Source organism: Peromyscus leucopus, chromosome 4 (assembly GCF_004664715.2).
Source record: "Peromyscus leucopus breed LL Stock chromosome 4, UCI_PerLeu_2.1, whole genome shotgun sequence".
Lineage (NCBI taxonomy): Eukaryota > Metazoa > Chordata > Mammalia > Rodentia > Cricetidae > Peromyscus > Peromyscus leucopus.
In genome coordinates, this window is record NC_051066.1 from 54,250,964 (window position 1) to 54,278,461 (window position 27,498).

General features: G+C 43.6%; 1 protein-coding gene across 1 annotated transcript in view; it reads right to left on the reverse strand.

The window, feature by feature from the left end:
• LOC114687575 (SEC14 domain and spectrin repeat-containing protein 1-like) overlaps positions 1-27,498 on the reverse strand; it is a 109,996-nt gene that overhangs the window by 15,564 nt on the left and 66,934 nt on the right. The window contains exons 3-5 of the mRNA XM_037204426.1: positions 12,759-12,838; positions 9,640-9,748; positions 2,263-2,353 (exon numbers count right to left, since the gene is read on the reverse strand). Of these exons, the coding sequence (XP_037060321.1) occupies positions 2,263-2,353; positions 9,640-9,748; positions 12,759-12,838 (280 nt within the window). The remainder of the gene's footprint in view (positions 1-2,262; positions 2,354-9,639; positions 9,749-12,758; positions 12,839-27,498) is intronic.

Genomic DNA, 27,498 nt, shown 5'->3' on the forward strand with positions numbered 1-27,498 from the left:
GTAATGACTAGGATGTAGCTAAGGTAAGCAAGATAAACTCAACTGTTTTCAAAACCCTTATCAGAGAGGCTGGGAAGTTTAGGGTGTGGTTTATTCATTTATAAACCTATGAGGAAAAATCTGTATTTCAAAGTCACCGGATAGGAAAGCTATGAGAAGCAAGAGAAACAGGGTTCCTCTTCAGAACATTAAGGACAGGCAGAGCTGCTCTCAGGGAGCTGGGGGCGCTCCCAAATAGCTGGCTCCAGCCCTAAGGTCAAAGCAGCAAGTCACTTCCTGAGTAGAGATAGTTAACTAGGAGAAATGGCAAAGGGAATTCTGAAAAAGTTATATTTGAGTCAGTCTAAATGTCTAAAAATTACCTATCGGGAATTGAAATCACAGCGGGATTCAGTCAGCTGACCTGACTGTCCCACACAATTGTCACAGGTCACAGTGCGGTTCCGAGCCGGTCCCAGGTCCTCACCTGTGACGGGGGAGGGTCCCAATCAAAGGAAGACACAAGACCACCATTAGTGGACGGCTTACCTAAGTGGAACTTAACAACTGTTTCAGAGAAGCCAGACTGGTCTCCGGGGTGGGGAGGCTACCACACATTTGACAGAGAGGTTGCTATGGGGCACCAATCTTAGAAACTGGTCCTCTGAGGACACTTTTTGAACTCAAGACAGAGCCTAATGAGGAAGCATTTAGGTCATATCCTTAGGAAGGAAGCAATAAGGGCTGGAGAGCTGGTTCAGCAGTGAGGAGCACTGGCTGCTGTTCCAAAGGACCCAGGTTCAGTTCCCAGCACCGAAATGGCAGCTCACAACTGTCTGTAACTCCAGTCCCAGGGGATCTAACACCTACTTCTGGTCTGCTCGGTCACCAGACACAGTTGTGATACACAGACAATGCATGCAGGTATAACACCCATACAGATTTTAAAAAATTTAAAAAATAGAGCAATGGTAGATAATCTGGGATCACTCCAGACACGTGGGAACAGCCAAGGCCCAGTACTTGGGCTGTGCCAACTCCGACCTTCGTGAGGCTGAACCGAAATAATGTGCACAGTACTGGAGCCATACTAAGCTCCAACACTAAAGCTAAAACCTAAAATTATTTCTTTGTTTCCACCCACAAATCCTTTCAACCCAACCATCCTAAGTAAAGGATGGAATGTTGCACAGGATTCTCCTAATGGAGGATTTAGAAGCTCAGTCCCATTTCTCTGCACAGAATCTAAAAGAGCAGCCAGTCATCACTCACATTTCACTGACCCCCTTTATATGCCATTGATGCTCACTGAACTGAACACATGCTGCCTGCTCCCGCTGAATTAATTATATTTTCCCCAAATTAGTTTACCAACTCATTTCACTGAATTTACTTCATTTGGGGTGTCACTAGGTGACAATCCCTGCCAGGGGTGGCTTTTCATTTTCTTCCATTTATTCAGAAAACTTCTTTTATGTAGCTCAAATATTGCCTTTTCTGGACACTTCTAAAGAAGATCAGGTGCACAAGAGCAATCCACTCCTTGTCACATGTCACATGACAATATTTTCAGTATCCTTACAGCAGATAACAAGAGTTGGCTGTGTCTCTACATGCCAGAGAGTGACAGAACAGTGTGAGGGACACAAAGAAATACAAGACAAGATGCCTTACCCCACCTCTTCAGACTTAGTAACTGTTTATTCAATGTGAATATGTGAGCTGTTAATGTCCTAAAGACACAGCTATGAAATAAATTTCTGGGCTATAAGTTCTTAGTATGATCATCACAAACCCTTCATTTTTATTGTTGTTTCTTTGTTGTGGTTTTCGTTTGTTTATTGTTATTTTTAAGAAGTTACTAGCATGTAAGACTGACCTGTAAAACTTGACTCGCTTCCTGTATAACCAACAAAAAAGCAGCCCAGGGTAGGGAGTGTGACCCCGAAAGAGGGGCACCCAGATGAGTCCTGTGCTCTTGGTCTGCACACAAGATAACCACAGGCTTTCTTGTTCAGACTACTCCAACATGCCAAACTATTTTCAGCCTTTAACACCTGTACAGCAAGGTGGGGCTCAACTCTACTACTACATAAATTTAAACATATAAAAGTGGAATTTAAGCAATCCACTGGTAGTGTGGGAATATTTTTCAGAACTCAGTCCCTGCTGAGAAGCCTGGGCATGGCCTGATAAATAATATGTAACTGCAGTTTTCATCATGGTACCCTGCTGAAAAAGGAACAGCATTTCCCGACCAACAGACAAAGGAAACAGAATCACCTGCAGCATTAAGACTACTGTCTTCACCACATTCCACTGAGACTTCCTGCCATCCACGATCACGGTAAATCCTCGGGCCTTACATTTCTCACTGAAACAAAACACAATCATGGGTGTTAAACCAGGTCCAGACTCTCCTCATAACCCTGGCAGAAGAAGGGAAAAGCTTTAATAGCAGGTGGGGTACAAATCACCTCAACTGGTCTAATCTACAGTATCAATGGATACAATTCTCCCGAGGATTCTTTCCATTTTCTAACATTATTTTTCTCATTTCTGGAAGCATTAATCACAAGCTAATTTGGAAGGAAAATACTCTAAAACATGGTAACTTAAAGTCTTAAAAAATGATGAAACCCAAGTACCATTTCAACAGTACCAACAGCTTCTCAATTTCTCCATCTGTAAAATGGGATCAAAGAGAACCAGGTAACTACCACCTGCCACATGCCCTATGCACATTTCTCACCAGAACTGAGGATTTTTGAGAAAACAGCTTAAAACAGGTGGAAAATAATAAGCTATGGCTTCTTTGTGCACAGGAAATCTAACACGATGAGGTCATACTTGCTTTACAAATTGACTGAAAGATTAAATGCACCACCTCTAACCCATCGTTGCTTTGATTTCCTCATTCTTAGTCATCTGGCCAGCAAAATGCTATCTTCAGTACTGCAGAATGTGTTGTACCATATTTAATTATTCAAATATTTACGCAATGTAATGGCTGCTACATGGAAAAGTTCCTCCCCAAAGACGAAACTACACGCTACCCTTACTGTTATCATTATGCACCTGTAAACTTAGTGTGAGGGCCTCAACTGCCCTCTCTCAGTACAAGGGAGAAACTTCAGCCTTGCTGACCAGAGCAAGGATTTGGAAGGGAAGGCAGTCCAGCCCAGAGGCCTTTCAATTACACCCATTATCAGAAAGGTAAAGAGCTGACCTTCCCTGGATTTCAATCTGGCAGTCTATTGGATTTCAGAGGCCCTTCCCTGTTCCCTCCCAGCATCCACATTATCCACACGAGTTAATTTAAACCTATATTAACTCTAGCATATATCTAGCATATACCTAACTAGACAAGCAAAGCAGCATGTCTAGTTCTCCTGAGAAGCAGTGAGAACTCCAGGAATGAGGAGACAGAGCTCAGTATTTGGAAGAGAAACAGGATCCTTGGTAGGCAAAGGCAGAAACTGGGTTAAATAAACCGAGATGTACCCCAAAGATAATGCCAATTGAAGCACATGCCCACACAAGAACGTGAACATAAATAGAAGAGCATACGTTCTGACAGTAAAAAAGGAGAAATCAAATGTCCGTCAACTGCTAAACAGGAAATGAAACAGTAAGCCACATCAAAAGTTACTGGTCAGCAGTTGACACGAACCATGATACAGCTAACCCTTGAAAACATGCCCAAAGCCAGACTTGAGCACCCAGAAGTGGTTCAGTTCTCCTGGACAAATCCACAGAGCAGACCAGTGGCTGACTGAAGCAGGTGGTGAGAGAAAACAGGGAGGGACTGCTAATGCAGAGAGAGTCTTTTGGACAGATGAAAACTATTTGGAGTTAGTGTGACCACACGACCCTGTGACTATACTACAAACCACTGAAATGCATACTTTACTAAAACGGCACTTTATGACAAGTTAATGAGATTTGTTTTAAAATTTTAAGTATTCAATGTTGGTATGTACATTGAGGGAAGAAAGGATCCTCTCGATGTTTCTGTGGAAGGGAAGAGGGATGCAATACATGCCTGTGCCTAGGCTTACAGTAGCACTTAAACACTTGCAGGGGAGGGGGAAGAAACCAGACATCCATTGGCATTGGTAGGTACAAGTAAAGAAGAAATTCTTAGAGGTCCTACCAACAAGACATATATGAAGGTCACTATGCCTTAGTGTGGCTTCACAAGCCCAGAAAGGCCAGCCAAGACAGGGGATCTGGATGCTAAGTGGCCTCTGGAGAAAGGCAAGAACTTAGGGTCTCCTGATGCTGAGAAGTTTGCGTGAAATGGAGCCAAGACAAAGGGTTCCAGTGTGGGCCTGACACCCAAAGACACACACCATTCCCAACGCTTGCTGTTTTCTTATTAGCATCTATAACCCTGCGATGTAGGTCACACAATCATTTGCTAAATATGTTTTTTAAAAAATAACACATTTCTATTTCAATGCATATTATAAATTATCTGCAGGTTAATACTGTGAAAGTAATGAAGCTTGCAAATGCCATCTGTAACGATCTTAAAGGATAAAACACTAAATCTTTTAGAGTGCTTAAAAAGACCCTTAATTTTAATTTCCTTACATTTTTCACTAAGATTAAAAAATGGAAATATATACAACCCAGAGATACTATTTCAAAACTGCCAACCAAGTGGTATTTCAAATGCTTTACAAAGGGCATGTTCACAGGTCTAGGGTGCTGTAAGATACCACGCAATAAAGAAAAAGAAAAAAATTTAAGACCCTAACTCATCAGGACCTTTCAAGGGTCACAAGGCTGGTTTAAAACAGCTCTGTAAAAGAAATGTGGATACCAAACACCCTCACCTCTGACCCATGAAAACCTTTTGAAGGATTTCTAGGGTCAGTGCCCTGATGCTAATAACTATGTCTTGATTTTATCTTAGGGCTCTTCTTTTGCTCAGAGTTCTGCTGATACATATCAGCACTGGTTTGAGTGTGCTTTTATTATAACGCTGTGTGTAGAATTCATCTTCATCAGAGGACATGCTTGCAGAGTATCCGAATGTTCGTCTTCTAAAACTGTTAACTCCTAGCTCAATGCCGCGAGATTAGAAGGCCTTGGAAAACGTGTGGCGACTTGTCTGAAAATGGCGGCATCAAAATTCAACAGCTCCGGTCCTATGCTGAGATGTGTCCGACCACTGTCTCCATGGACCCAGCCTCTCCGCTAACCCGTGTCCGAGCACTTCGTTCCTCTTCCAAAGTGCACCAGCCACACTTCTCTGGCTGGTGTACCCACAAGAATGCTGAACCCACCCCTGACTCAGGGCCTCTGTCCCCGACAATATTCTTTCATCAAGTACTTTGGGGCTGTCACTCATTTCTATCATCTTGGTAAAGTGTTACCTCGCTGTCCTGTAAGCTCCCACTGCCTCTCCTGAGTCTGTGTTTGCTCTCTCCGCACAGGGATGCCTGACACACCGAGCACGTGTTTGAGGCATTTGTGTGCTGGTCCTTAGGGAGTGCTGACCACTGGTCCACTTGATTCCCTGCTTACTCAACACCTATAAAACTGAGGCACCCCTGCAGGCTCTCACAGTCACCAAGCAACAGAGATTCACAGCCTCAACGGCTATGTGCCTTGCACTTCGTCCTGAAGCCCCTTCCTTCAGAAGTTTCTTCTGCAACAGACTGTTTCCATAACTAGAAAAAGCTGATTTAAAAATCAGAACTCGGACTTTTAAAATTATCAAAATTTGAGAAATGGACAAGCTAGTTTTGAATTTCTATCAGGAATTACGTGAACAATTCCTTGGGAGCATTTTATGAAAGACCTAAATTGTGAGCCCATAAGACAGGTTCTGTGCTTTCAAACCCTGACACTCTGTCACACAGTCAGCAAGTTCTTTTTGAACTAGAAAATAGCATGACTTAAAGTACAGCCAAACATACTGTTGAAAGAAAAACTCTAAAATTTTACAAGATATCCAGGATTTCCTTTAGAATATGATATTCAGTTATTTTCATGTCAATGATCAGTTGTGGCAGGTCCAAGTTTCATGAGCATTTACTAGAAATTATGAAGTCATGACTGTGATCCCAACAGCGGTGGCTACACACAATGAGGAGAGATGTGGCCGTGGAGCACAGTGGTTACTGGCAGGCTGGGCCCACCTGCTGGGCTCCAACTCTGTCTCCAGCTCAGGTTTGCACAGGGTTCTGGACAAGCTGGCTGTGCTAACCCTTTCTACGCTTGAGTTCCCTCATAAGGTAGGGGAGGGCACAGCACTCCTCTCAGGAGAATTAGATGGCTGAATACTACCTATTGTTTCCTTAGATGTATGGTATTCTCTCCATACCTACCACCCAATCCCTGTCCACAGGTCAAATCTGAGGTCTACTGTAATTAAAGTTTTAAAACAAAGTTCAAAGCAACCACAAGCTTGCTCCAAACAACTACTGTGCTCACAACTTTTACATCTATTTAGTTTTTTGACAAATGTGAATTCCTGAGAATAGTCAGTTAGCAGGTCCTACAAGCCCACCTAGGTGCTCGCAGAGTTCTGAAGAAAAGGAAGCCCCAAGAAGACAAAGGCAGAAACTGACATGAAGCTATTCATTATTAGTGAAACAGCATAACCTTGGAAAACTTAAAAAGAACTAAATAATGCTTGTAAAAATTGGAGAACTCCCCTTGAGCACATCACTAAATCTGCAATGCGTATGCCTGAGAGAGACAAGAGAGACTAAGCTGGTTAACTTTTCGCCTGTCTTGCCTTCCACCACCTGACTTCCTAGTGCACACTCCTGGGTGAACACAAGTCAGGAGACTGAGCTGATTTGCTGTGCCTTCACTCAGCTGTGGCTACCCAAGCCTCTTGCAGGGTAGCCTCCCAGGGGGCTGAGTGTGATTCCACAGATCCACAGAGCAGCCTCATCACGGGTGAACGCATCTTTTGGAACTCAGCCTCAGAGACATGTGGCAGTGTTGGAGGCACATTCGTGGAAAAGAAATATGGAGGCTCTAGTCCTGCCTTGCTTGTTTTTATTACATTTTATTTACCTGTTTATTTTGTGTTGTGTGGGGGTCAGCATATGTGGAAGTCAGAAACCACCCTGCAGCCCTTGGCTTCTCCTCTACCACACGGGTCCTGCACTGCACCAGGCCATTCACCTACAATACTTCTGGCATCTCATTTGAACCTCCAAACTAGACTTCATAGAAATTGCAGCTATGCGATTTGTACTAATTTGAAGAAACAAACAAAAAATAACAACCATCAAGAAAATCCCCTTTTGACTCAGTGTGAGAAACAGCAGATTCTAGCCCTGCTCTATGACTGACAAGCTGTGTGATCCTGAAAAAAACAAGTCTCTTATTTTCAGTCCCCTCAACCATCAAACAGAAAAGCTGGCCCCAACGGTCCATCCGGGACTATTTTCATGATTTATACAGCTGTGAGTCTACATAATCTCAGTTATTAAAACAAGGGGTTTATCACTCAATGGGAACTGACAGATCAGCAAGGCCACTCTGTGAATGCACTGATTCCAGGTCTGGTCATTTTCCTTGAGAGAAAAGAAGGAGAGAGACAGAAGCCTTTACTTGAAGACTTGTGCTTCTCTGACACTGAAAGGCCAGCAGCATCAGCTCATTGAATGAGGCACCACACCGGAAGTGGGTCTGTGCCCCAGTCAGTTCTGTGTCCACCTGACACCCATGAGGAGAGGGAACCTCAGTTGAAGAACGGCCTGTATCCAACTGGCCTGTGGGCAGTGCCCTCCCCAGGCAGGAGAGCCTCGGCTGGATAAGAACGGTAGTTCAACATGAGCCTGGGAGCAGACCAACACGCAGTGCCCCTGGTGGTCTCTGCTTCAAGCTCCTACCCTAAGTGTCTGCCTTGGCTTCCCAAGATGATGAACTATGATCTACAAGTCAAAAACCCCTTCCTCCCCAAGGTGCTTTGGTCATGGTATTTACCACAGTAACAGAAGGCAAACTAGGAGAGAAATTGGCACCAAGTATATAAGAAAGGTAGTTCAACATGAACCTGGGAGCAGGCCAGCAAGCACTGTTCCTCTGTTGGTTCCAAGTGAGGGGTGCTGATGAAATGGACCTGACCATACTGTCTTTTGGAAGGTCTGTGGAAAGATTCTGGGGGCTAGAAAAGCCACTGAGTGCTCAGAGATTAATAAACTATTCTGGGACTTGCAAGATAATACTGAACACAATGCAGAGCTGGCTTGTAAAGTTCTAGAGGGAAGTCTGAGGGTCCCTCAAAGACTCTACCAGCTCTGGTCAGCTGGGACTGAAGGATCAGCTATAGTTAACTAAAGAGCAGCAGGACTGAAGTGAGACCTTGGCTGTACGGAGATGATAGGTACTGGCTAGCTGCAGCTAAAAGAACCAGCTGTGATTAAAATCCTCCGGGAGTATTTCATCAAGGTCAGTACATAGAAGCTGTGGGCCAGAGAGGGCCAAGGCTGCATCTTCACCTGGAAGCCGAAGATTCTCCCATGTGGAGCTGGTTTTGACGAAAGCTGCAGGACTAACAGGGTCCTGGAGAGAAACTGAGCTTAGTACTGTGAGAGGCTGAGAGAGGCCACTGGGGAAGGTGCAGCCTCGACTGCAGTGGAGACCCCAGAACCATGGGATAACCACCAGAGGGCAGAGGCAGGTGTAGTGTGGAGCCGGCCTTGACATGAGCCTACCATAAGAGCTGTGCATGCTGTGGATGACAGAGCAGAAGAGGTGGGCCGCCTGTCTTCAAAGGCCAGAAGAGGAAGTCGATCCCTCAGAGTCACAGGTGTTTCTGAGACACCTAATGTGGGTGCTGGGAGCTGCAAACAGTGAAGAGCAGCAAACATTCTTAACTGCCCAGCCATCTCTCCAGCCCCTGCTTCGATTCTGAGGTGACGGGTAGACTTATGCAAAGAGGAATGTTTGAGACTTTTCTTTATTCAATAACTATGAAAGTTAAAAACTCGGGGACCTATAACTTAAATTATGTATATATTTTTGTATTTTTAAAATAAAAATATTTGAAGACTAACAGCCTTCACTCATTTTAGAGATTATTACCAAATTAATGGAAATAAAACAAAAATGAGTTCATGTAGATTAAGTTTCTCCCTCCCTCCCCCACTCCACCCCCCACGTGTGGGGAGAGTTAAACATCCATGCAGTTGTGTATACTGTGTGCACATGGCGGCCAGAGGAGGACATCAGGTGTCCTGCTCCATTATGCACTAACTGAGCCTGGACCTTGGTGGCAGTCACCAAACCCTAGCAATTCCTGTCTCTGCCATTCACAGTATTAAGGTGGACTCGCAAGGGGCTAGGCCAACTTCTTAAGAGTGGGCTAGGCTCTGGAACTCAGATCTTGCAGTGCTCTTAGCCACTGAGCCCTCGCCCAGCCCCCAGTTTCTCTTCTTTCTGAAGCTCCATGGTAAACAGGTGCTGAGCCTAACTGTGCTTGAGAGGTTGAAGGTACATGTTTAGAAATCTGTGTGCCATGAAGCACACCGAACGTAAAGTATCTTATCTGTGTGCTGGCATCAGCTCCTGCTCCTAGTCCTTAACTGTAATTTCACTGCTAAAAAGGCATGTGATACTTCAACAGCAAGAATCAATAGGAAACAATATTGAAATGGAAGAAAAAGACACCTTTAGAGTCACCTTGGAATGCTGAGTAGATAGTCCAAAGTGACACTCAGCTCATCCATATTTGTCTGTTCCAGGCATAACGGAATGGTCAGGATGAGTCCACTGCGCCTGTCCTTTCCTCCTACAGAAAAGGTACATTAAGATTTACCAGATACTAAAAAATCATATGAATAACATTTTAATCCAACGTTATTAAAACAATTACAAGTGTGAGACACAGTTTGGAAAATATCTAATGGCTATCTGTAGTTTATAAATGCTTATAATAGTAAAGGCAAAAACTCCATAAAAATTCAGAAGAAAATGCATCTATGAAATCTTCATCAAAACCAAAATCATTTTAATTTTCTTCCATTTAGGCTGCTGCCTAATTGAATCAACTCATCAATCACTTCCTGTGTGCCTAGTACAATCAGCGCTTGCAAGTCAAACAAATTTGCATCTGAAAAAAAAAGCTTTAAGTCATAAGAACAGTATGAATTACGGTCACTAATTTGCTACACGGTGTCTTCATATAGCATTAATATGCTATAAAAACGGATTAGACAATAGAGAAAATGAACTTTAAAAAAAGCTGTGGTAAATAAAGACTTGAGGGAAAACTTACAGAAGTTTTAAAACCAAGTTAAAAGAACATCCATGGTGACAGATGACCTGAGTTCACTTACGGAAGAAACATGGATCTGTGTGTAATATGGAAAGCAATGGAAGACTCATCTCCTACGCAATAGATTAACAGCGAAATAACATACTTATTTGATTATTTGATTAAGAGCAAACAACATGCTCGGTTACTGCTGTGTACAGAAGGACAGCCCGCTGCAGACTGTTTAGACAGCAGTGAAGACACGGCTGAGAACATGGAGCAGGACCTGGGGACAGGAGAAAGCAGGGGTGGAGCAAACTGAAATCGCAAGTAGCTTAAGTCCTTGTCCTGTTTGCCCTCAGTGTAAAACGTAACTTTAGAAGCCCAGCCTGATGTTCGTGCCGGCAATCTCAGCACTCAAGAGGCAAAGGCAGGAAGACAAGCTCCACACCAGTGTGAATTACAAAGTGAGATCCTCACACAGCCACAGACTGAGTTCAATTCCCAGCCCTGTAAGTGAAACAAGGGAACTTTTAGAACTTTTATTCCTACCTACCATCTTTCAAAATTCTGTGTGACTCACACTGAAGCCTACTGTCAGAACCAACTGACATTTACAATAGTTTAAGAAGCCTAAAAAGCAGCAAATCCTGAAGAAAACAATTCTGTAAAATCTCTAGCAATTCATCACTAAAAACTGAAAAGCCCGAGGTGAAGAGGACTTCCATTAGTGACAGAAATGTGATTCATGGCATGGCAGCCATAAAGGGCTATTTTTATGCAACTGTTGATATTGAACCACTCTGTCTAACATCAATAAACAACAATTTTGGAGGATTCGACCTCATACACAGTGGCTCAATAGCATTTTTTGTTGATTAGAATACAGGCTTTATTTTATTTTATTTTTTAATGGATTACACAGGTGACTTCCAAATGATAGCAGTCCTTGGGTAATTCTGCTGGTTTGAAAACAGTTTCATTATTCTAAAAAAAAGTTTGAGAATAACTGACTTTAACTACTAATGGTCAAGAGATAAAATTTTAAGAGTGGGCAAGGGAACTTTCATTTGCTCTTCACAACTGATAAGTTTTGCTCACGCATTTAAACTAAATGCACAAGAGTTCACACTTAGGCTGTAGATGACATCTAAACCACTTTGAGATCTTCCTTTAGGGGTCAAGTTTAATCCTCAAGACTACACCACCCTGAACCCCACACCCTCAGCTTTTACTGGGGGGTAGAAAAGAACCACTGGTGTGAAAGTGGAAGAGTCAGAAGCCGGGAGTAACACAGAGTAACCTTCAGGACGGCTATGGTGAACAGGGTCAAATGATGCACGCAGACAAACGTTGTAAGACACAGACGTGTTACTGGTGTGAAGAAAGAGAGCATCCACAGTGACAAGTGTAGGAAGACAGGCATCTCAATACGGAGAAGAAGGGCACGGAAGCATCTTCCTGGAGGACAGCTGGCATCCCAAGCATTTCAAGGCAGTCGGTATGCTTGTTTGACTGCTTTTGTGTTGTTGCTTGAGACAGAATCTCCGATAGCACAGGCTGGCCTCAAGCTCTTGATCCTCCTGCCTCAGCCTCCGGAGTGCTGGGGTTACACAGGTGCCTGCCAATTTACCAACCCTTACAGCCTGCTCCATACTTCCAGTTGTAAGAACTCACATTATTGAACAATCATGAGATTCACAAGGCTACAAATATAAATGATAATAATATCATCCATATTAGAACACCATGGAGACAAGTGAAATGCCAATTAATTGATAACACAAATTTAAAAAAGAAAATACATATTAAATTAGGAGTAGCAACACCAATAGAATTTAGCATCTTGTTTTGCCAACTTTACAATCTTCATCAGGAAACTATGTCAACTTACAAAGACACACCAGATATTTGAGGTTAAAAAAGAAATTAGAATTATCAAGACAATGACAAGCGCTCAGGGAAACAGGAGAGAAAAGGGAAAACAGTGTAGTCCTAGTAACCCCAAACCGGCAGGGCCGTGGAGCCTACAGTCTCTCTTCAGATCCCAAAGTCTCTGGGCCAGAAGGAACCTCTCCTCTACTCTCACGGGAACAGGTGGTCCCCCGTCTTCTCCCGAAGTCATCTTAGTGGATGACACTTCCATTAATCACTGTAAGCAAATTCAAGGCAGGAGAACACAGAAGGGGCATTCTCTAACTCTTCTGGGGAAGTGAGAGCGTTCCTGAGAACAACAGAGGTCAGAGGCCGAGAGAGAAGGGATCAGAACTGGTCACTCCAGGAACAACCGCTGAAATGCTGTCTGTCAACGACGATCTCCGAGTACTCGACTTTTACTTCAGAAGTGAAAAGCCGTGATTTCATCAGTTTAGTCAAATCACAGAACAGAATAAAACCAGATCATGGTGAACCAGCAGCAACGGATCACAACAACTCATTAAAGAAATGCCCTAAAACCAAACCTTCATAAAAGGAACTTTACAGCATCTGTTGAACCAATCAAAGGAAACTTACACATGGAAGAGTTCTGGAGCAGCACACGTACCTGAAAGAAAGGCCAGCTTTTTCTTCAGGATGGGCAATATCACCGAGGCCTCCATTTCACTCCAGCAGAAGTCCTTGCCTCTGCAAAACAGAGTGAAATGTCAACTGCAACACGACAATTACTCTAACTCATACTCGTGATGGTTTATCCAGGTGAGCCTTTTTTTTTTCTTTTTTCAGGGAGCTGCAGACATTTTAGTGGCATACCAGGGACACCCCAACCCCCAGCTGTGATAGCCAACCTAAGTCTAGACATTGCCAAACATTCCTCAGTAGGCAACGCTGCAGCAGGGTGAAAACCAATGGCTTAAATGCCTTCCAGAGCAACCCTCCTGGGCCAGCATACGGACTGCACACAGCAACAGCTCAAAAATTACTTCAATTATTTTATTAATCCATCAAGTAGCCAGTCAATCTTCCATTGCTTTCCACATTACACAACTTGTTCCTAATACTTGATTACCTCTGCCGCAGTACTAAGAGCAGTCTCTAATTTCCCACGGTCTCCCTCCCTAACACCTGGAACCTCTGTTTACTTCAAAGTGCAACTCAACAAAGTCTTAGTTACTCACTTCATCTTTCCACAGTTCAGTCTTAAATGCTCCAGGGGTGGGGGACTATTTCTTAGCTGAGTTCATTTCTTTTGCTTTGTAGTGACTACTGTTCATTTTGTTTGAGACAAGAACTCATGATGTACCCCAGGCTAGCCTGGACCTATGCCATTCCTCCCGTGAGCCTCCTGAGTGCTGGGCTGAGTTCATCCTCTAGGGCAAGCCACAGTTACTGTTTGGTTTTCCAGAGTCTACTCAGTCACAGCCAGGGCTTATGGCTACCTACAAAAAGGGAACACTCACTAGTCAGTGCTGGGAGCAAGACAGTTTCCCTTAAATGGAGGCTTTGGCAGGGCAGGCATCCTGAGACCTGGCCAGCCCTCCATACTACTAGACAGAATTTGAGGAGAGCAGGACCTTTAAAAAGAAAAACAAAAAACGAAAAACAAAAGCTAAGGCTCAGCTTTACTGCCCTCTTAAACTAAGCTGCAAGTCTGAGAAAGAAGTCTCCATCACTGTCCGTCCTTCCCTCCTGCACGGCAGCTCACCCCATCCAGCACAGGGCGGGCAGGTCCTGGAGAGTGAGAACCCAGTGAGAGCTGCTCTCTTCAAAACAAGTTTCCAGAGTAGAAAATCTGACTGTTTGGATTACGTGTGTCCAGCCAGGACCTGCCACGAGCACATCCCATTCCAGCCACTGTGCTGTTGGCTGAGCAAAACACCAAGCTGCAGCCTTGTCCTGCAAAAAACACTCTTTAAAAAAAAAAAAATCCCATATTTGAAAATGAAATATCTATACAGTCACCTGATAATGGCTAATTAAGCAAGGCTAAGTAAGCCAGTGAAGTATTTTACAGGCTCTGTGGTCAAGAGAAAAACAAAAACAAAAATACCACCGCTGTTCCCACCTGCCTACAAAGAAAACAACTTGTCAAACTACTTCATGTACCTTTAAGTTTTACTCCTTAAACACTGTTTTCAATTTTTCTTCTCAGTGTAATTCTGTATTAGCCCAGGTACCTCAAAGGAGTTCACATGAGCTCATAGTTTTACATTCTGCTAGAAAATTTATAGCATTTCATGTTTCTAAATCAATACTGCCTTTGATCAGTTGTTACCAGTTAATCAAGAACGCAGGAAACTTGTGATCACCTTGGGGCCCTAACCTGAGGTTTGACAAGGACACTGATAATGATTACATTAATTAACATGTACCTTCCACTCAAGTGTTTATCACAAACTGTGCCCTGTAATGACTTCTAGTATTGACTTCATGTTCCCAGTATTTCTGAGGTAGGAGCTAGCTGCTCCAACATCACACAGTTAGTGAGTGTGGAAACTGGGACTCAGGCAGTCTGGTTCCATCAAGGCCACTTCCCTAATATGCTATCAGCTTACCAACCAACAACTCTGAAAATACACAGTGACATCCAGGCAATTAAACACCAAACTTGTCTAGACGGAATGCACATAACAGATATGCAGCAAAACAGTCTTTGTCCTTGGAATTTCCTGAGTGACAGAGAGGAGTGTCTTTAGTCACTGCTGAAGTGCCCCTTCCTAAATACCCCATGCTAATAGAGCAAATTATGGTGGAGCCTCCATGAGTTCAAGGGGACGCATGAACAGCCACCACACTCTCCAAAACTCTGAGGTGGGAGGGGGAACAGAAACAGAATCAATCACCAGTATCCCATAATTTCATCAGTCATGACCACACAATAAGACATCCGTTGGTCAGGCAGCAGACACACAGGGTGCAGGGAAGTCAGCACACCGGACAAGGTGTGGCTCCGAACCCTCCATACCCCACCACATATGTGTCATCTACTGGCTATTCCTGGGCTATGTCATCCATTATATATCATGGAAACAGCTTTCCTGGGACCTGAGTCCTTCTAGTGAATTAGCAAACCTAGGGAGGTCCTGAGAAGCTTTATCTGGAGCCTATAAGCAGAAGTAGCCTAAGACCCAGCCCTGCTACTGGCATCCAAATTGAGGTCAGTCAAGTGAAATTCAACCTTTAAACTTAGGAGTTTGACACTAACTCTAGAACTTCATGCCAAATTGAAGCGAAGTGGACAGTAGACAGTGCTCAGAGAACTGATTATGAGAGGAAACCCCTTCTATTTAGTGTCAGAAGTCAGTGGTAATGACAGTTATACGTATGCACATGATACAAAACCATGAAAATAACACCTACTACAAGAAGTAAGTTTGACCTCTCTGAAAGCTAGAAACAAAGAGCTCCTGAGACAGACCATCCATAAGATGCTCTCCCACAGGGCAAGCTCAGCCTCAAGGTCCCTCAGTCATGCAGCAAAGCTGGCTTCCTAACCAGGTCATTCCTATCTGGTTGCAAGCACAAGTTCTGAGCCACCTTTAATTCCTTCTGGTTCTGAAGTCTGTTTTTCCATCCTTCTCATCAGCTCCATGCACTGTACAACACTTTTCCAGTGAATTCTTTTGTTCTGCTTAGGTCAGCAGGAGTGGGAATTCTCTTTCAGTCAAGGGGACTGTGACTGGACTGGGGAACAACACCACAATTCAGCACTTAGCAGAGAGTGGCTCTCATCACTTCCTGTTTTATTTAGGAAGTCTGTTGTCAGGGCTGGAGAGCTGGCTCAGTGGTGAAGAGCACTGGCGCCTCTTACAGAAGACCTGGGTTTGGTTCCCAGCACCCTAAGCAGCTCACAATGGTTTGTAAGTCCAGTCCGGGACCAGATGCTCTCTTCTGGCCTCCATGAACACCAGGCACACAGGCGGTACAAGGATAAACACACAGGCAAAACACTCATGCACATAAAATAAAAATTAAACAATCAGTCAATATATGGCGGGCAAGGCCCTTGGAGCTACAGTTACAGGGAGCTATCAGCTGCCTGATGTGGGTGCTGGGAACCAAACCTGGGTCTTCCAGGAGACAAGAATATCTGGACTCCTGAGACCCCACTAAGTACAAGAAACAATGACTACAGGAGACCCTGGGAATACATACTGTGATTCTGGAGCTTTGCAAGCCAGGTTATGGATTTTATGCCAATTAATATCAAAGTTTAGTTGTTAACCACTGAGTTTTCCTGTGCTCAAGGGGTAAATGTAAATTTCCATCTTGTGTTCTAGGCCCCCTCTGGCAGGCTGGTCCCGAGGCAGCCTTCTGTTTTTTCCCTCTCTCCTCAGAGGCAGCTGAATCTCCTTTACAATGTGGCAAAGTACTAGTGCTTTTTATCCAACAGCTTTTTGTTAGTTTTGGTTCACACTGAAAATGACAAGGCAATGAGAAACACACATTTGGGGGCACAGGGGTCACAATCAAATACAACGCAGTATAAAATGTGAAGCCATAGAGACAGCCTCCTCCTCCCAGTGCCTCCACTGCTGCCCCTAAGGAAAGGAGCCACAAAAATGGTGACTATACCTCGACTTTAGTTCTTCAAGTAATGGCTTAGGGGCCAGAGAGCCGGCTCAGCCAACAAGAGCCTTGCTACTCTTCCAGAAGACCCAGGTTCAATCCCCAGCACCCACGTCAGGCAGCTGATAGCTCCCTGTAACTGCAGCTCCAAGGAATCGATGCCCTCCATGGCATTCACGGTACAGACACACACATAACATATAAATCTCTTTTTTAAGTTGCTATGGCTTAGCTTTTCAAGTGTTTACAGAACCATTTTTTTAATTTGCTTCTCTAGATTATGTTAATGCCTTGTGGAAGAGTTAAATTATGTATAAAGTACAGAAAATAAAGAAAAGCTCTTATAAAATCTAAGGTCCCTCCAGAGTGAGATATAGATAAGATAGGGGCACCAGCTCCCGCTGTCTCCATAGCGGCAAACACAAGCATCATTTCTCACAAGAAAAGGTTACTCACTCCAAACATGAATGAGCCATAAAGCCAGCAAGGCTGTGACAATGAAACCTGGGATAGGAAGATAGACTTTTTAAAGATTTACCAAGTAAAATAGGACATGCTTAACAGGAAATAAGATGAAGAACATACGACTGTGCTTCTCCTATTTCATAGGTGGTCACTTAAAGCAGGCCTCTTCCTAACACAAGTTATTCAATAAAAATAAAATCAATAAAAGGTTATTATACAGAAAGGGACAGCCAGCCTTGGAGGGCAGTGAGGATAAAAGAAATGCACTCCTGGCTGCACGTTAACTTCAACCAAGGAGAGGGTGGGCATGGAAGTACTCTGCATCTGTACTATTTTGGTTCTCAATATTGTAAGTAATGAAGTCATATTTTAATGTATTTCTTGACAAAAATTTTAAATGCCACTGGGTTCCTTCTAAAGCAAGAAGTGACAAAATCTGGGAGGCAGAAACGCACGGAGACAGCCTTCTCCTAATAACTGCAGGCACTCTAGCTTGACGGCTTCTCCAAGATCTCAACTGAAAGAGCAGGACAATCAAGTAGTTCCGTGGACATCTTGTCTTCCCCAAGAGCACAGAAAAGCATCTTTAGGTCTGCATCTTCTCACCCACTCCCTGACATATCTATGTAACAAGTTACTAGCTGGAGGCATGGCTAGATACCAAATACCCTTGGCAGTCTGAAGTATCAGAATCTGCAAGGGACTAATGAACAAAAGGATGTAAAATAATGCAACAAAACACTCAACCCTGAGCCTGCACAAAATCAACCTAAGTACCAAATGCCCCCATCCTCATGGCAGCCACACCCACACACCACCAAGCTGTCTGTCCACCGAGACAGCCTCCCACAGACCCACAGACTCAGCAGCTCACAGGAGTCACTGGATACCTAGAGGCTAATTCTGAAGGTGGCCAGAGAAGTCAATAGCTGCCATCAATGGGCAGCCATTAGAGGGCAGCAGAGCATGTCCCGAGCAGCAGGACAGGACAATTACAGGCCTTTTAATCAAGCCTCGGCAAATTACACTTCAAAAGAGATTGTAATTGATGATATGTGCGTGGGTACTGGAACTCTTCTTTCAATAAGGATAAATCAACCGGTCTGCTAGGAAAATTCAGTTAGATTCTTTTGAAGAGTGTTTTTTAACAACCAGAGAAAACCCATTAGGATTGCCTGAGGCTAACTAAATCATCTCTAATAAATCTACATCATGTAGACACATAATGGAGAAGAACAAAACCAGAGCACAGGCTCCTTAGCCTTGTATTTCCAGGAAAAAATTGAAACATAGCTCTCCTCAAAAGCAGGTTAGGAATAGTTTCGACTGTCTTTGAAATGAGAACAAACACAGGCACGGGCCAGAGCTCCCTGCTTCCCTGCCTGGCTCACCATCCCCACACACAGCACAGTGTAGGCACAAGCTCTGCTCAGCCTTGGGATGACACAGTGGAACTGTCATGTGACCTCTGTTATCACAGGTGCCGTGGTGATTAGGAACCTAGTTCTCAAACAACAGTGGCAGTTTCAAGGGAAAGAACAACAATCCTCTGGAAAGACTCGAAGTGAACAATGGCTGTCTTTCAACACATGGATCTAGGAAGATCCTCCTCCACCCTCTGACTTCCAGATTCCAACCCCCCTTCACCTGCTGCAGGTGGTCCAGGCCTGGCCGGGTCAGAATTTCTCTGGGCTATGATCATCTCTCTTCTCCCCTGGCCTTGCTTCTAGAAAGAAGTGCTTGGTTTGTTGTTGTTGTTGTTGTTTGGTTTTCTAGCCTCGACAAAGATATATACACATTCCATCAGGCTGAATTTAGACTCATTTACCTAGACACTGATGATCCTAATACATTTTAAGGAAGGTTCAGCCAGATGTGTTTAAAGGCCCCAAACAAACAGTAAGGATATAAATTAGCTTTAATCCTGTTACCTGTATGTCAGATACCACAAAGGGAAGAATACTTTTGCTCAAATAAAATATTACCTATAATATGCATTGACATTTTTGGAGTGTTTATTTACATAATATAAAAAAGGATTACCCTTACCTTAAAAGTTGCCCCCTCATCAAAATTATTTTTAATTTTTATTTTATGTATATGACTGTTTTACCTACATGTATGTATGGACAGTGTGTGCATGCCTGCAGCCAGAAGAGTGCACCCAACACCCTGGAACCAGGGTTACAGATAGGTTGTGAGCCACCATGTGGGTGCTGAGAACTGAACTACGGTCCTGTGCAAAAGCAGCCAGTGCTCTTAAGCCCTGAGCCATCTTTCCAGCCCCAGAGAACTCTCTACTTTTATGGACATAATCACTGAAACTAGCTCACAGGATTGAAGATCAGGTGCGTTTATTTATTTGTGTATATATAATCTGGCATATAAAATAGTACTTGCTCAATGAACACTGCTTACTACCTATAGCTAAATTTTCCTTCCTCCATTCCTGGCTAGTTACCACCACTGACTCCACTGAGGCCACAGTCAGGGCATTCCCACTCTCACAGCCAGGTTATAAATAACACATGTCCAGACAATCTGCAACAGCATAAGAATCCTTCATTGGTGATTCTACCAGTATCTACAAGCACCACATTTTATCAGAGGAGAAAAGGAGGGCCAGAGGAATAATTTGTTTAGGTCACACAAATGAACAGATCACAACCCACAGAAGTGGAACCAGTGGATCATCAATGACCACCTTTGCATCATTTCACTGAAGTGTGTGCAATTAAAATGGCTGGATTTTGTGGTATATAAATTTTACCTTGCTAAAGCTGTCAAGAAATTTACACAAACAGACGTATCCATTTGTAAGTCAGGAAAAATCTGGATATAACTGATGTGCATTTAAGGAGTGAAAAACAAAACTAAAAATACATAAGCAAATGCTCCCAGGAGTCCACTCACTGTGTTGCAAACGATTAGGGATTCATCCCAACTCTGTTGTGATCAGAGCAGGAGGCTACCAAGAGCTTCAGCAGCAAAGACAAAGTCTTTTCAATACTGCACATACTTTGGACGACACTAAGGTCATGTTTTCTAAAGAGTCCCTTATCTCTTCTGGAAATGGGGAAATTAAGATCAAGGTTACAGGCAGTTCAGAACCTGGCGAAGGTGTTCACAGATGGCACTGTCTGGGTATCCTCACAGGATGGAAGGGCAAAGGGAGAAACACTACATCTCCATAAGGCAGGACAGAGGAGCGAAATGAGTGTTCCCTTTAACCTGGAGTCCTTTGGTAAGATTGCTAGTCCCATTCACAAGGTCAGCAGCCTCTGCATCCATCACTTCCGGAAGCATACTGCCTATCACCTCCACAAAGGGAATCAAGTCCACTTTGGTGGACACTGAGTGGCCACAGCACTGGGATCTGGAAAGGGACATACACTTGGAATAGGACTGACCACTTGTCAATAATTGTTCAAAGTGGATGATAGGTAAAACTGCTTTCTTTTTTCCCTGTGTTTCTTTATATTTAAAGATGTCCCTGATAAATGCCCAATCCAAATCTTTAAACACACGAACATTGTGAAAAAGGAGCCATAATCCTTTAAACAGCACTTCCCAGTTAGCATTTTATTTTTACATTTCAAAATCAACAGAGAAGCCAGATATGGCAGCACATGGCTATCATCCCAGCATTCAGAGGGTGGAGGCGGGAGGACTGAGTTTGAGGACAGCCTGAGCTATACACCGAAACTGTCTCAAACAAACAAAAATATTAAGAGGATTCGGAAACAGACTGCATGTGCCCTTACAGTGTTCTCACATTCACCATGGTAATCTAAAGGTCTTCATGAGCAAAGACTAAGTATGTGAACCCCACTCAGGATCGCCGAGGAAGAGACCTATTCTGATCCACTTCATGGGCAGAGAGCAAGACATGGGTCGGGGGCAGCCGTGAAGTGCACAGAACTCCAGCTCTGCCGTCTTCTTGGCTCTCTAACTTCTCAGGCTTTCTCACTTTGCAGCTGATCATCTTCTCAGATGCTGCCCTCTCTATCACCACCACCATACATACTTCTTTTTAGGTGATTAATTACTAGGAAGAGCAACATATTATGTCCACGGTACCTATTCACTGTGATACGTAGACAGGAAGTAGTGGCTGGTCAGACAAGCAAGTGGATCTGCTAAGTGAAATATCAACAAATATCATAAATGTTATAGTTTGAGTCAGACAAATAGATTTCCAAACTGTGTGCATGGTGCATATTAATATTTAAGGACATGTTCTGAATGGACTAACAATCTCTCCTGCCTATGTGGTCAATAAAGACAAAGAAAGCAGTTACTCTTTGTGAGAGCAAAGCAGGTGTGGCTCTAGGGTCTGGATGTCCTACCTGCTGGCCTAGGAGGACAGCCCGCACTCGGCCAGTGCACGGTGTGTACTTGTTGACTGTACTCCCTGCTCATAATCACAGCAGTTCTCTCATTGCAGTGCCATTTAGCATAATAATTAGGAAGTAAAGGAAAATAAACTTAGATAATTTTAAACTAGCCCAAGCACTATGAATAGAGTGTGTATTTGCTTTGAACAGAATATTAAATTACATAGTTCACGGACATTTGCTGAAACAGCTTGGGCCCTGGCCCATTAGGATCATGAATGAAGAAGGACACTTTATAAAGTGCTCTTTATGCTGAGCCAACTCTAACTTTGGGCTTCTGGAAATGGATTACTTGATTTCACTGTGTACACATTGAGTTTTCATTATCTATATTTCAACACACACACAAGTCATTATTTAACATGCACATTTTCCATTTCCTGAAATTATACCTTAGCTTTTATTACCATAATTACCATGACCCCCAACTCACTTTTTTACTTTAATACCTAGAATGCTTTGCAACGTGTAGCTTTTCCTGGCAACATTTAGATGCCTTCCAACTCTGTCACCCCATTGCCATTTGGCAAAATAATCTGATCTGTTACCCACAAAAGAACTGCAGAGGGAAATCTAGGGTCCCTCTGGATGGTTAAAAAGAAAAACTTTTACTGGCAAGTATCTCCCAGTACTTGAAACAATAAAGCTCACTTTGGTTATCAAGTACCATAATTACTGTAACTCCACATACCAGATGGCTGACAACAGAAATTATACATGCATCTACTATAGGGCCATGCAACATGCAAAATCTTTTTTTTTATTAGTAAAAAACATAGCAATTATTTACTATACAAAAAGTAATCTAAGGTTCCTGGACCAGTGTGTGTGTGTGTGTGTGTGTGTGTGTGTGTGTGTGTGTTAAAGAAAGGACAGGGGATGTAGTTCAATTAGAATGCATGAGGCCCTGGATTCAATCCACAGTGCCACAAAGTAAATGAAGACTCAGGGGACTCTTTCCAAGTATCGCTGCTTCCACCACAGAAGATACCGTTCGGCAGGTGCTCCAGACAGCACGTCCGCTTTACGGACTGCATTGCCAGCTGAGCCCTAGCTGCTGCTCCAAAACAGGAACAAGGTGACAACTAGATCAGATCCAGAGCCAAGTGACAGGAGTCAAATCCTGACTGTGCCTCCCACTCAGCATTACTACAATAGTATGACAGAATTCTTCTATTAAATCCCCCTTTTAGCTCAAACTCACTCACACAGACTTCAAGGCTTAAATAAAGAAGAGGACCAAAGCTAAAACAATCACTCTTCTTGACTCCCTCCCTGTGGTCTTCTCTGTACCTGGGAATCTACCACAGCATCTGTCGACCACCTACGGCAGCAGTCTACTCATGGTACCCAAACCCTCAACGGAAATGTGTACACTACATCATGAGTTGCCAGGCAACTTCTGTTGGCATAAAAGACATCGTGCGTGCGTGCGTGCGTGTTGCAGATGTGAAAAGCCTTACCCCTATTCTGGCCTAGACTAGACATCATACTTCTTCCATGCTTCTGAGCTGAGGGATTATACGGCGTTTTTAACTTAAGATACCCTCTGTGTGTTGGGAGGTGAGAAGTTCTATTTGGGGTTTGTGAAAACAGCAAAAAAAGAGAAACTGTTGTGATGGTTCTACCTGTTATCACAAAGGGTGAACTGTAAAAGTGGGCTTGACTTTATTAAAGGGGAAGGCTGAAATCCCTGAGGATTAGTCTTCATAAGAAAAAGCACGCAAAGTTCATCCATTGTGAATGCTAACTGCTACTATACACTGTGTTATGGAATCAGATGCCCACTCTGTTCTCAGTAGGAGGAAAAGTATCATGTGACACAGTTGCACAATTCATAAATTAAGCAAGATATTGGTGACCATGCACGTCTGCATCTCCCAATATGTCTTTCACAGTCTGGACAGACTAACGAGTCAAGTAAAGCCACTCTAAGTCTGCACCTTCACTACAACCCCAGGACAACTACTAACTTTCATTAAGGTAGAAACACAAACCATGTTTCTGTGGAGATAGTTCTAAGGATTTTCCCTTAGCCCCTAGAGAATGAGAGTGGATCTAGGAGAAAAGGAAAGTGGTGCAGAAGAAAGAAGACTAACAGAAGACCTGACACTAACCAGAATCGTCCATAACGGCAAGGCCACCCTAGGTGAAAACTCCCTGAAGAACAGTTGTGACAGCAGCAGCATTATCAAGACTGGCCAGCAGCAGACTCAGGAGGGCAAGGCTTCAAAGGTGTGTAGGTACCAACTTGGCCAGAGGATGTCAATGCCTGCTAAACATGATGTCTTACATGCTCAAGAATGCTTCTCGAGACATTAGCATCTGCACTGAGGACTAGTCAAACACACTGCTCTCTCCTTCATAAGAAGAGTCACTCAACAGACTGAAGGCCCAAACAGAACCCAAAAGGAAGGAAAAGCAGAACTGTCTGTCATTCTTCTCACCTCATTCTTCTACCCTTGACCTAGAACTTACAACGTTGCTGTTCTGAGTTCTCAAGCTTTTAGTGTCAGACTGGAAGGCACAGCACAGGCTTTCCTGAGTCTCCAGCTTGTAGACAGCAGACCCTGGGGCAGTTCAGTCTCCCTAACTGTGTGATTCCATCCCTATGAGACAGCAAGAGAGAAAGCGAGGGCACACTAGCTCTCTCCCTCCTTTGGTCCTACTTCTGCCTCCATTACTATGTGCTTCCATTTATTGTAAGAAAAAAGACAGAGGGAGAGAGGGAGAGGAGGGAGGGAGGGAGGGAGGGAGGGAGGGAGGAAGGGAGGTTGAAGGAGGAAAGAGAAACAACCATATTTACCTACACTGGCAATGAAAGCAACCTTAATTCAGTCTACTAAAGAAACTGTCCTGTTTATAAACACAGCCAGAAGCCATGTTCATTTATATAAAGACTGTATTTTCATTTACAATAAACTAGTATAAAAAATAAAATTAGAACATGCAAACTGCTAAAAACTTAGCAAGAACAAAGTAAAAGGTCTTAATAATTTGACAAATGGAATTCTCTCTCTTTAAACAAACATTTTGGGGACATGAAAAGACACATCTTAGATCAGAAATTTTAAGTCTAAAAGCAATGGCAAAAAGAAATGAGATGACTGACCACAGCCAAGAAACAGAATAAAATGGAAAGGTCTTATTGGCACTGAAGGCAGACTAAGTTACTAAATATACTCAAATAAAAACTAAATTAAAAAGGCAACCTGGTGGTCACACAGATGGCCTGCTTAAACTAAATGGGTCACAAAACAAAACCTACAACCGTGTTCCATAGAAGGAACTGGGGAGTGGACAGGGATGAAGGGAAAGAAGACCGCAGTACGAATACATTAGATACCTGTGTGGAACTGTCAGATAACACAATCCATAAAAAAGGAAACTGGAACTTTCTCATCTTCTAACATTCTTTCAGCAATGGAACTTCCAAAGCCAACAAAACGACCTGTTCAGCTGTTAGTACAGCACGCTTGTCTCGAGCAGCACACTCTCACTTTGACACGCACTACCCGCCTCTTACAGGTCTCTCTCCCCCCTTACTAACGACATTTAAAAGGTTTGTTTTTATTTCACGAGTGTTTTTCCCTGAATAGATGTATGTGCACATGTGACAACCCGGTGCCCTTGAAAGGTGTCAGTCCCTCGGTGTTACGGAGGTGGTAGGACTCTGTGTGGATGCTTGAATGCTAAGAACGGGACCCCAGTCTTCTGTGTGAGCAGCGCTCTTAATCACTAAGCCATCTCTCTAGCCCTCATTTTTAAACCTGTACTGAAGACACTTCGTGGGGCTGGAAAGATGGAGAGAGGTAGAGCGGGTACTACTGTTCCAGAGAGTGGAGTTCTAGTCCCAGCATCCATGTCTGGCAGCTCACAGCTGCCTCTAACTCCAGCCCCCGGGGATCAGATCCCCTCTTCTGGCCTCTGAGAGCACTACATTCATGTGCATGGACAGACAGACAGATAATTTTAAAATAAACAAATAAATAATAAAACAAGTCTTAAACTTCAAACCAGCTTCATTTAAAAAAGGAAATATGCAAGGTGCATGTAAAAAGACAAAAGGAAAAAGCACAATATTAAAATAAGAAGTGGAAGGAATATGTTTTCAACCACAGTAGTAGACATGTTACCTAAGACTCTGTTTCTGCACTATTTATTCATGATCGGAAAATCCAACTGGAAATAGCCTATGTTCACACAGACAGAAGACTGGCTGAACTAAGAGTGGATAGGATAAAATTACACAAGGGAGCCAGGCTTGACAGCTCCTGCCTTTAATCCTAGAAGTAAAGGAAGAAGCAGGCAGAACTCTGTAAGTTCAAGGCCAACCTGGCCTACAAAATGAGTTCCAAGCCACTGAGGACCACAGTGAGATCTTCTCCTAACAAAAGATAAGAAAATAAAAAATAAATAAATAAAGAGGCCACAATGGACTGGCACATAGGTCTAAAGCTAGACAGTAAGCACCCACAGCAGGGAAACCCTGAGTATGTTTAGTAAATAAAGGGAAAGTGGTTCTCTGACGCCTGGGCCTTCTCTCCGGCTGTTTTCCCCGATTGCTTGTCTTGTCCAACCATGATGTGCTGGTTTTCAGTTTACCTTATTATATTCTAGTTTGTTATACTTTACTAGTATCCCTAAGAAGCCTGTTCTTTTCTAATGAGAGACAGAAAGGGAATGGATCTGGGCAGGGGGGAGAGGTGGGAAGAAATTGGGAGGAGTAGAGGTGGGGAAACCACAATCAGGATATATTATGTGAAAAAAGAAACTATTTTCAATAAAAGGAAAAAATAAATATAAAGACATTTCATCTAAAAATAAAAACACTGGCTATATTTAAAAACAAAACAAAAAATGAACAAGGATACACATCTATCGGCTCCACTGGCGCAAACCGATACAAGGGAGCAGCTAGAGAAACTGCCAAGAAGGCAGGGAAGGTGGGGTGGGGGAACAGCTGGAACGCAGCAGCAGGAGAAGGGCGGAGCCAGTGCTGGGTCTCCAGCTCTGTATCAGCCTTTTCAAACGTATTAACATTTCACATGCTAACAACAGGAGGGGCTGCAGGGACGATACAGTGGTGACGAGCCATCATTGCTCTTGCAGAGGACCTGGATTCAATTCCCAACACCCACCTGGTAGCTCACAGCCATCTGTAACTCCAGCTCCAAGGATTCCGACACCACTTCTGGCCTCAGTGGACACTGCACCCATGTGATGCAGTGACATACATGTAGGCCAAACACATATACACATGAAATAAAGATTAAAACATGGCCAGCTTGTAAGCACAGCACAGCAGGAAGAGCCTAAGTGTGTTTAGCAGATCAAAGGAAAGGCGATGCTCATTCATCTCCATTTGTGTAAAGAGAGACGGTACAAAGGAGGAACCACTGACAAAAAGTGGAGAAGAGAGGAACGCCAGTGAGGTGAGTGGACGCGGACCTCTGGGATGGAACCCAACAGGAAGAGCAGTCACGTTGGAGTTCAGGTGACAGACTGATTGACACTGAAGGGGGAGGCCCGCGGGACCAAGCTTCTCCTAAGCTCCTTCCCTTTTCAGACATACTCTCAGGCTGTAAGCGTGAGAGCTACAGGATCACACTGGGTTCCAATACATGGCTGCAGCGTACATTGCCGGCTGTGTGTTCTAGGGTTGAGCCCATAGGAGGTCATGGAAGAGAGGAGCCAGGTGTCAAAGAGGGGAAGAGGAGGAGACTCCCAGGATCCTCAGGGATGGCTGGATTAGGGAAAACAAATACAGTTTCTGTTGTACAGAGATAGACTGGGGGAGCAGGGTGTCCCAGCCCTGTCCACTGAGAGCACTGATGGTTACTTCATGTGCTAATTGTGACCCAGAAACTGAGTGCCACCTGCTTGATTAAACGTTATTCTGGGTTTCTGCATGGT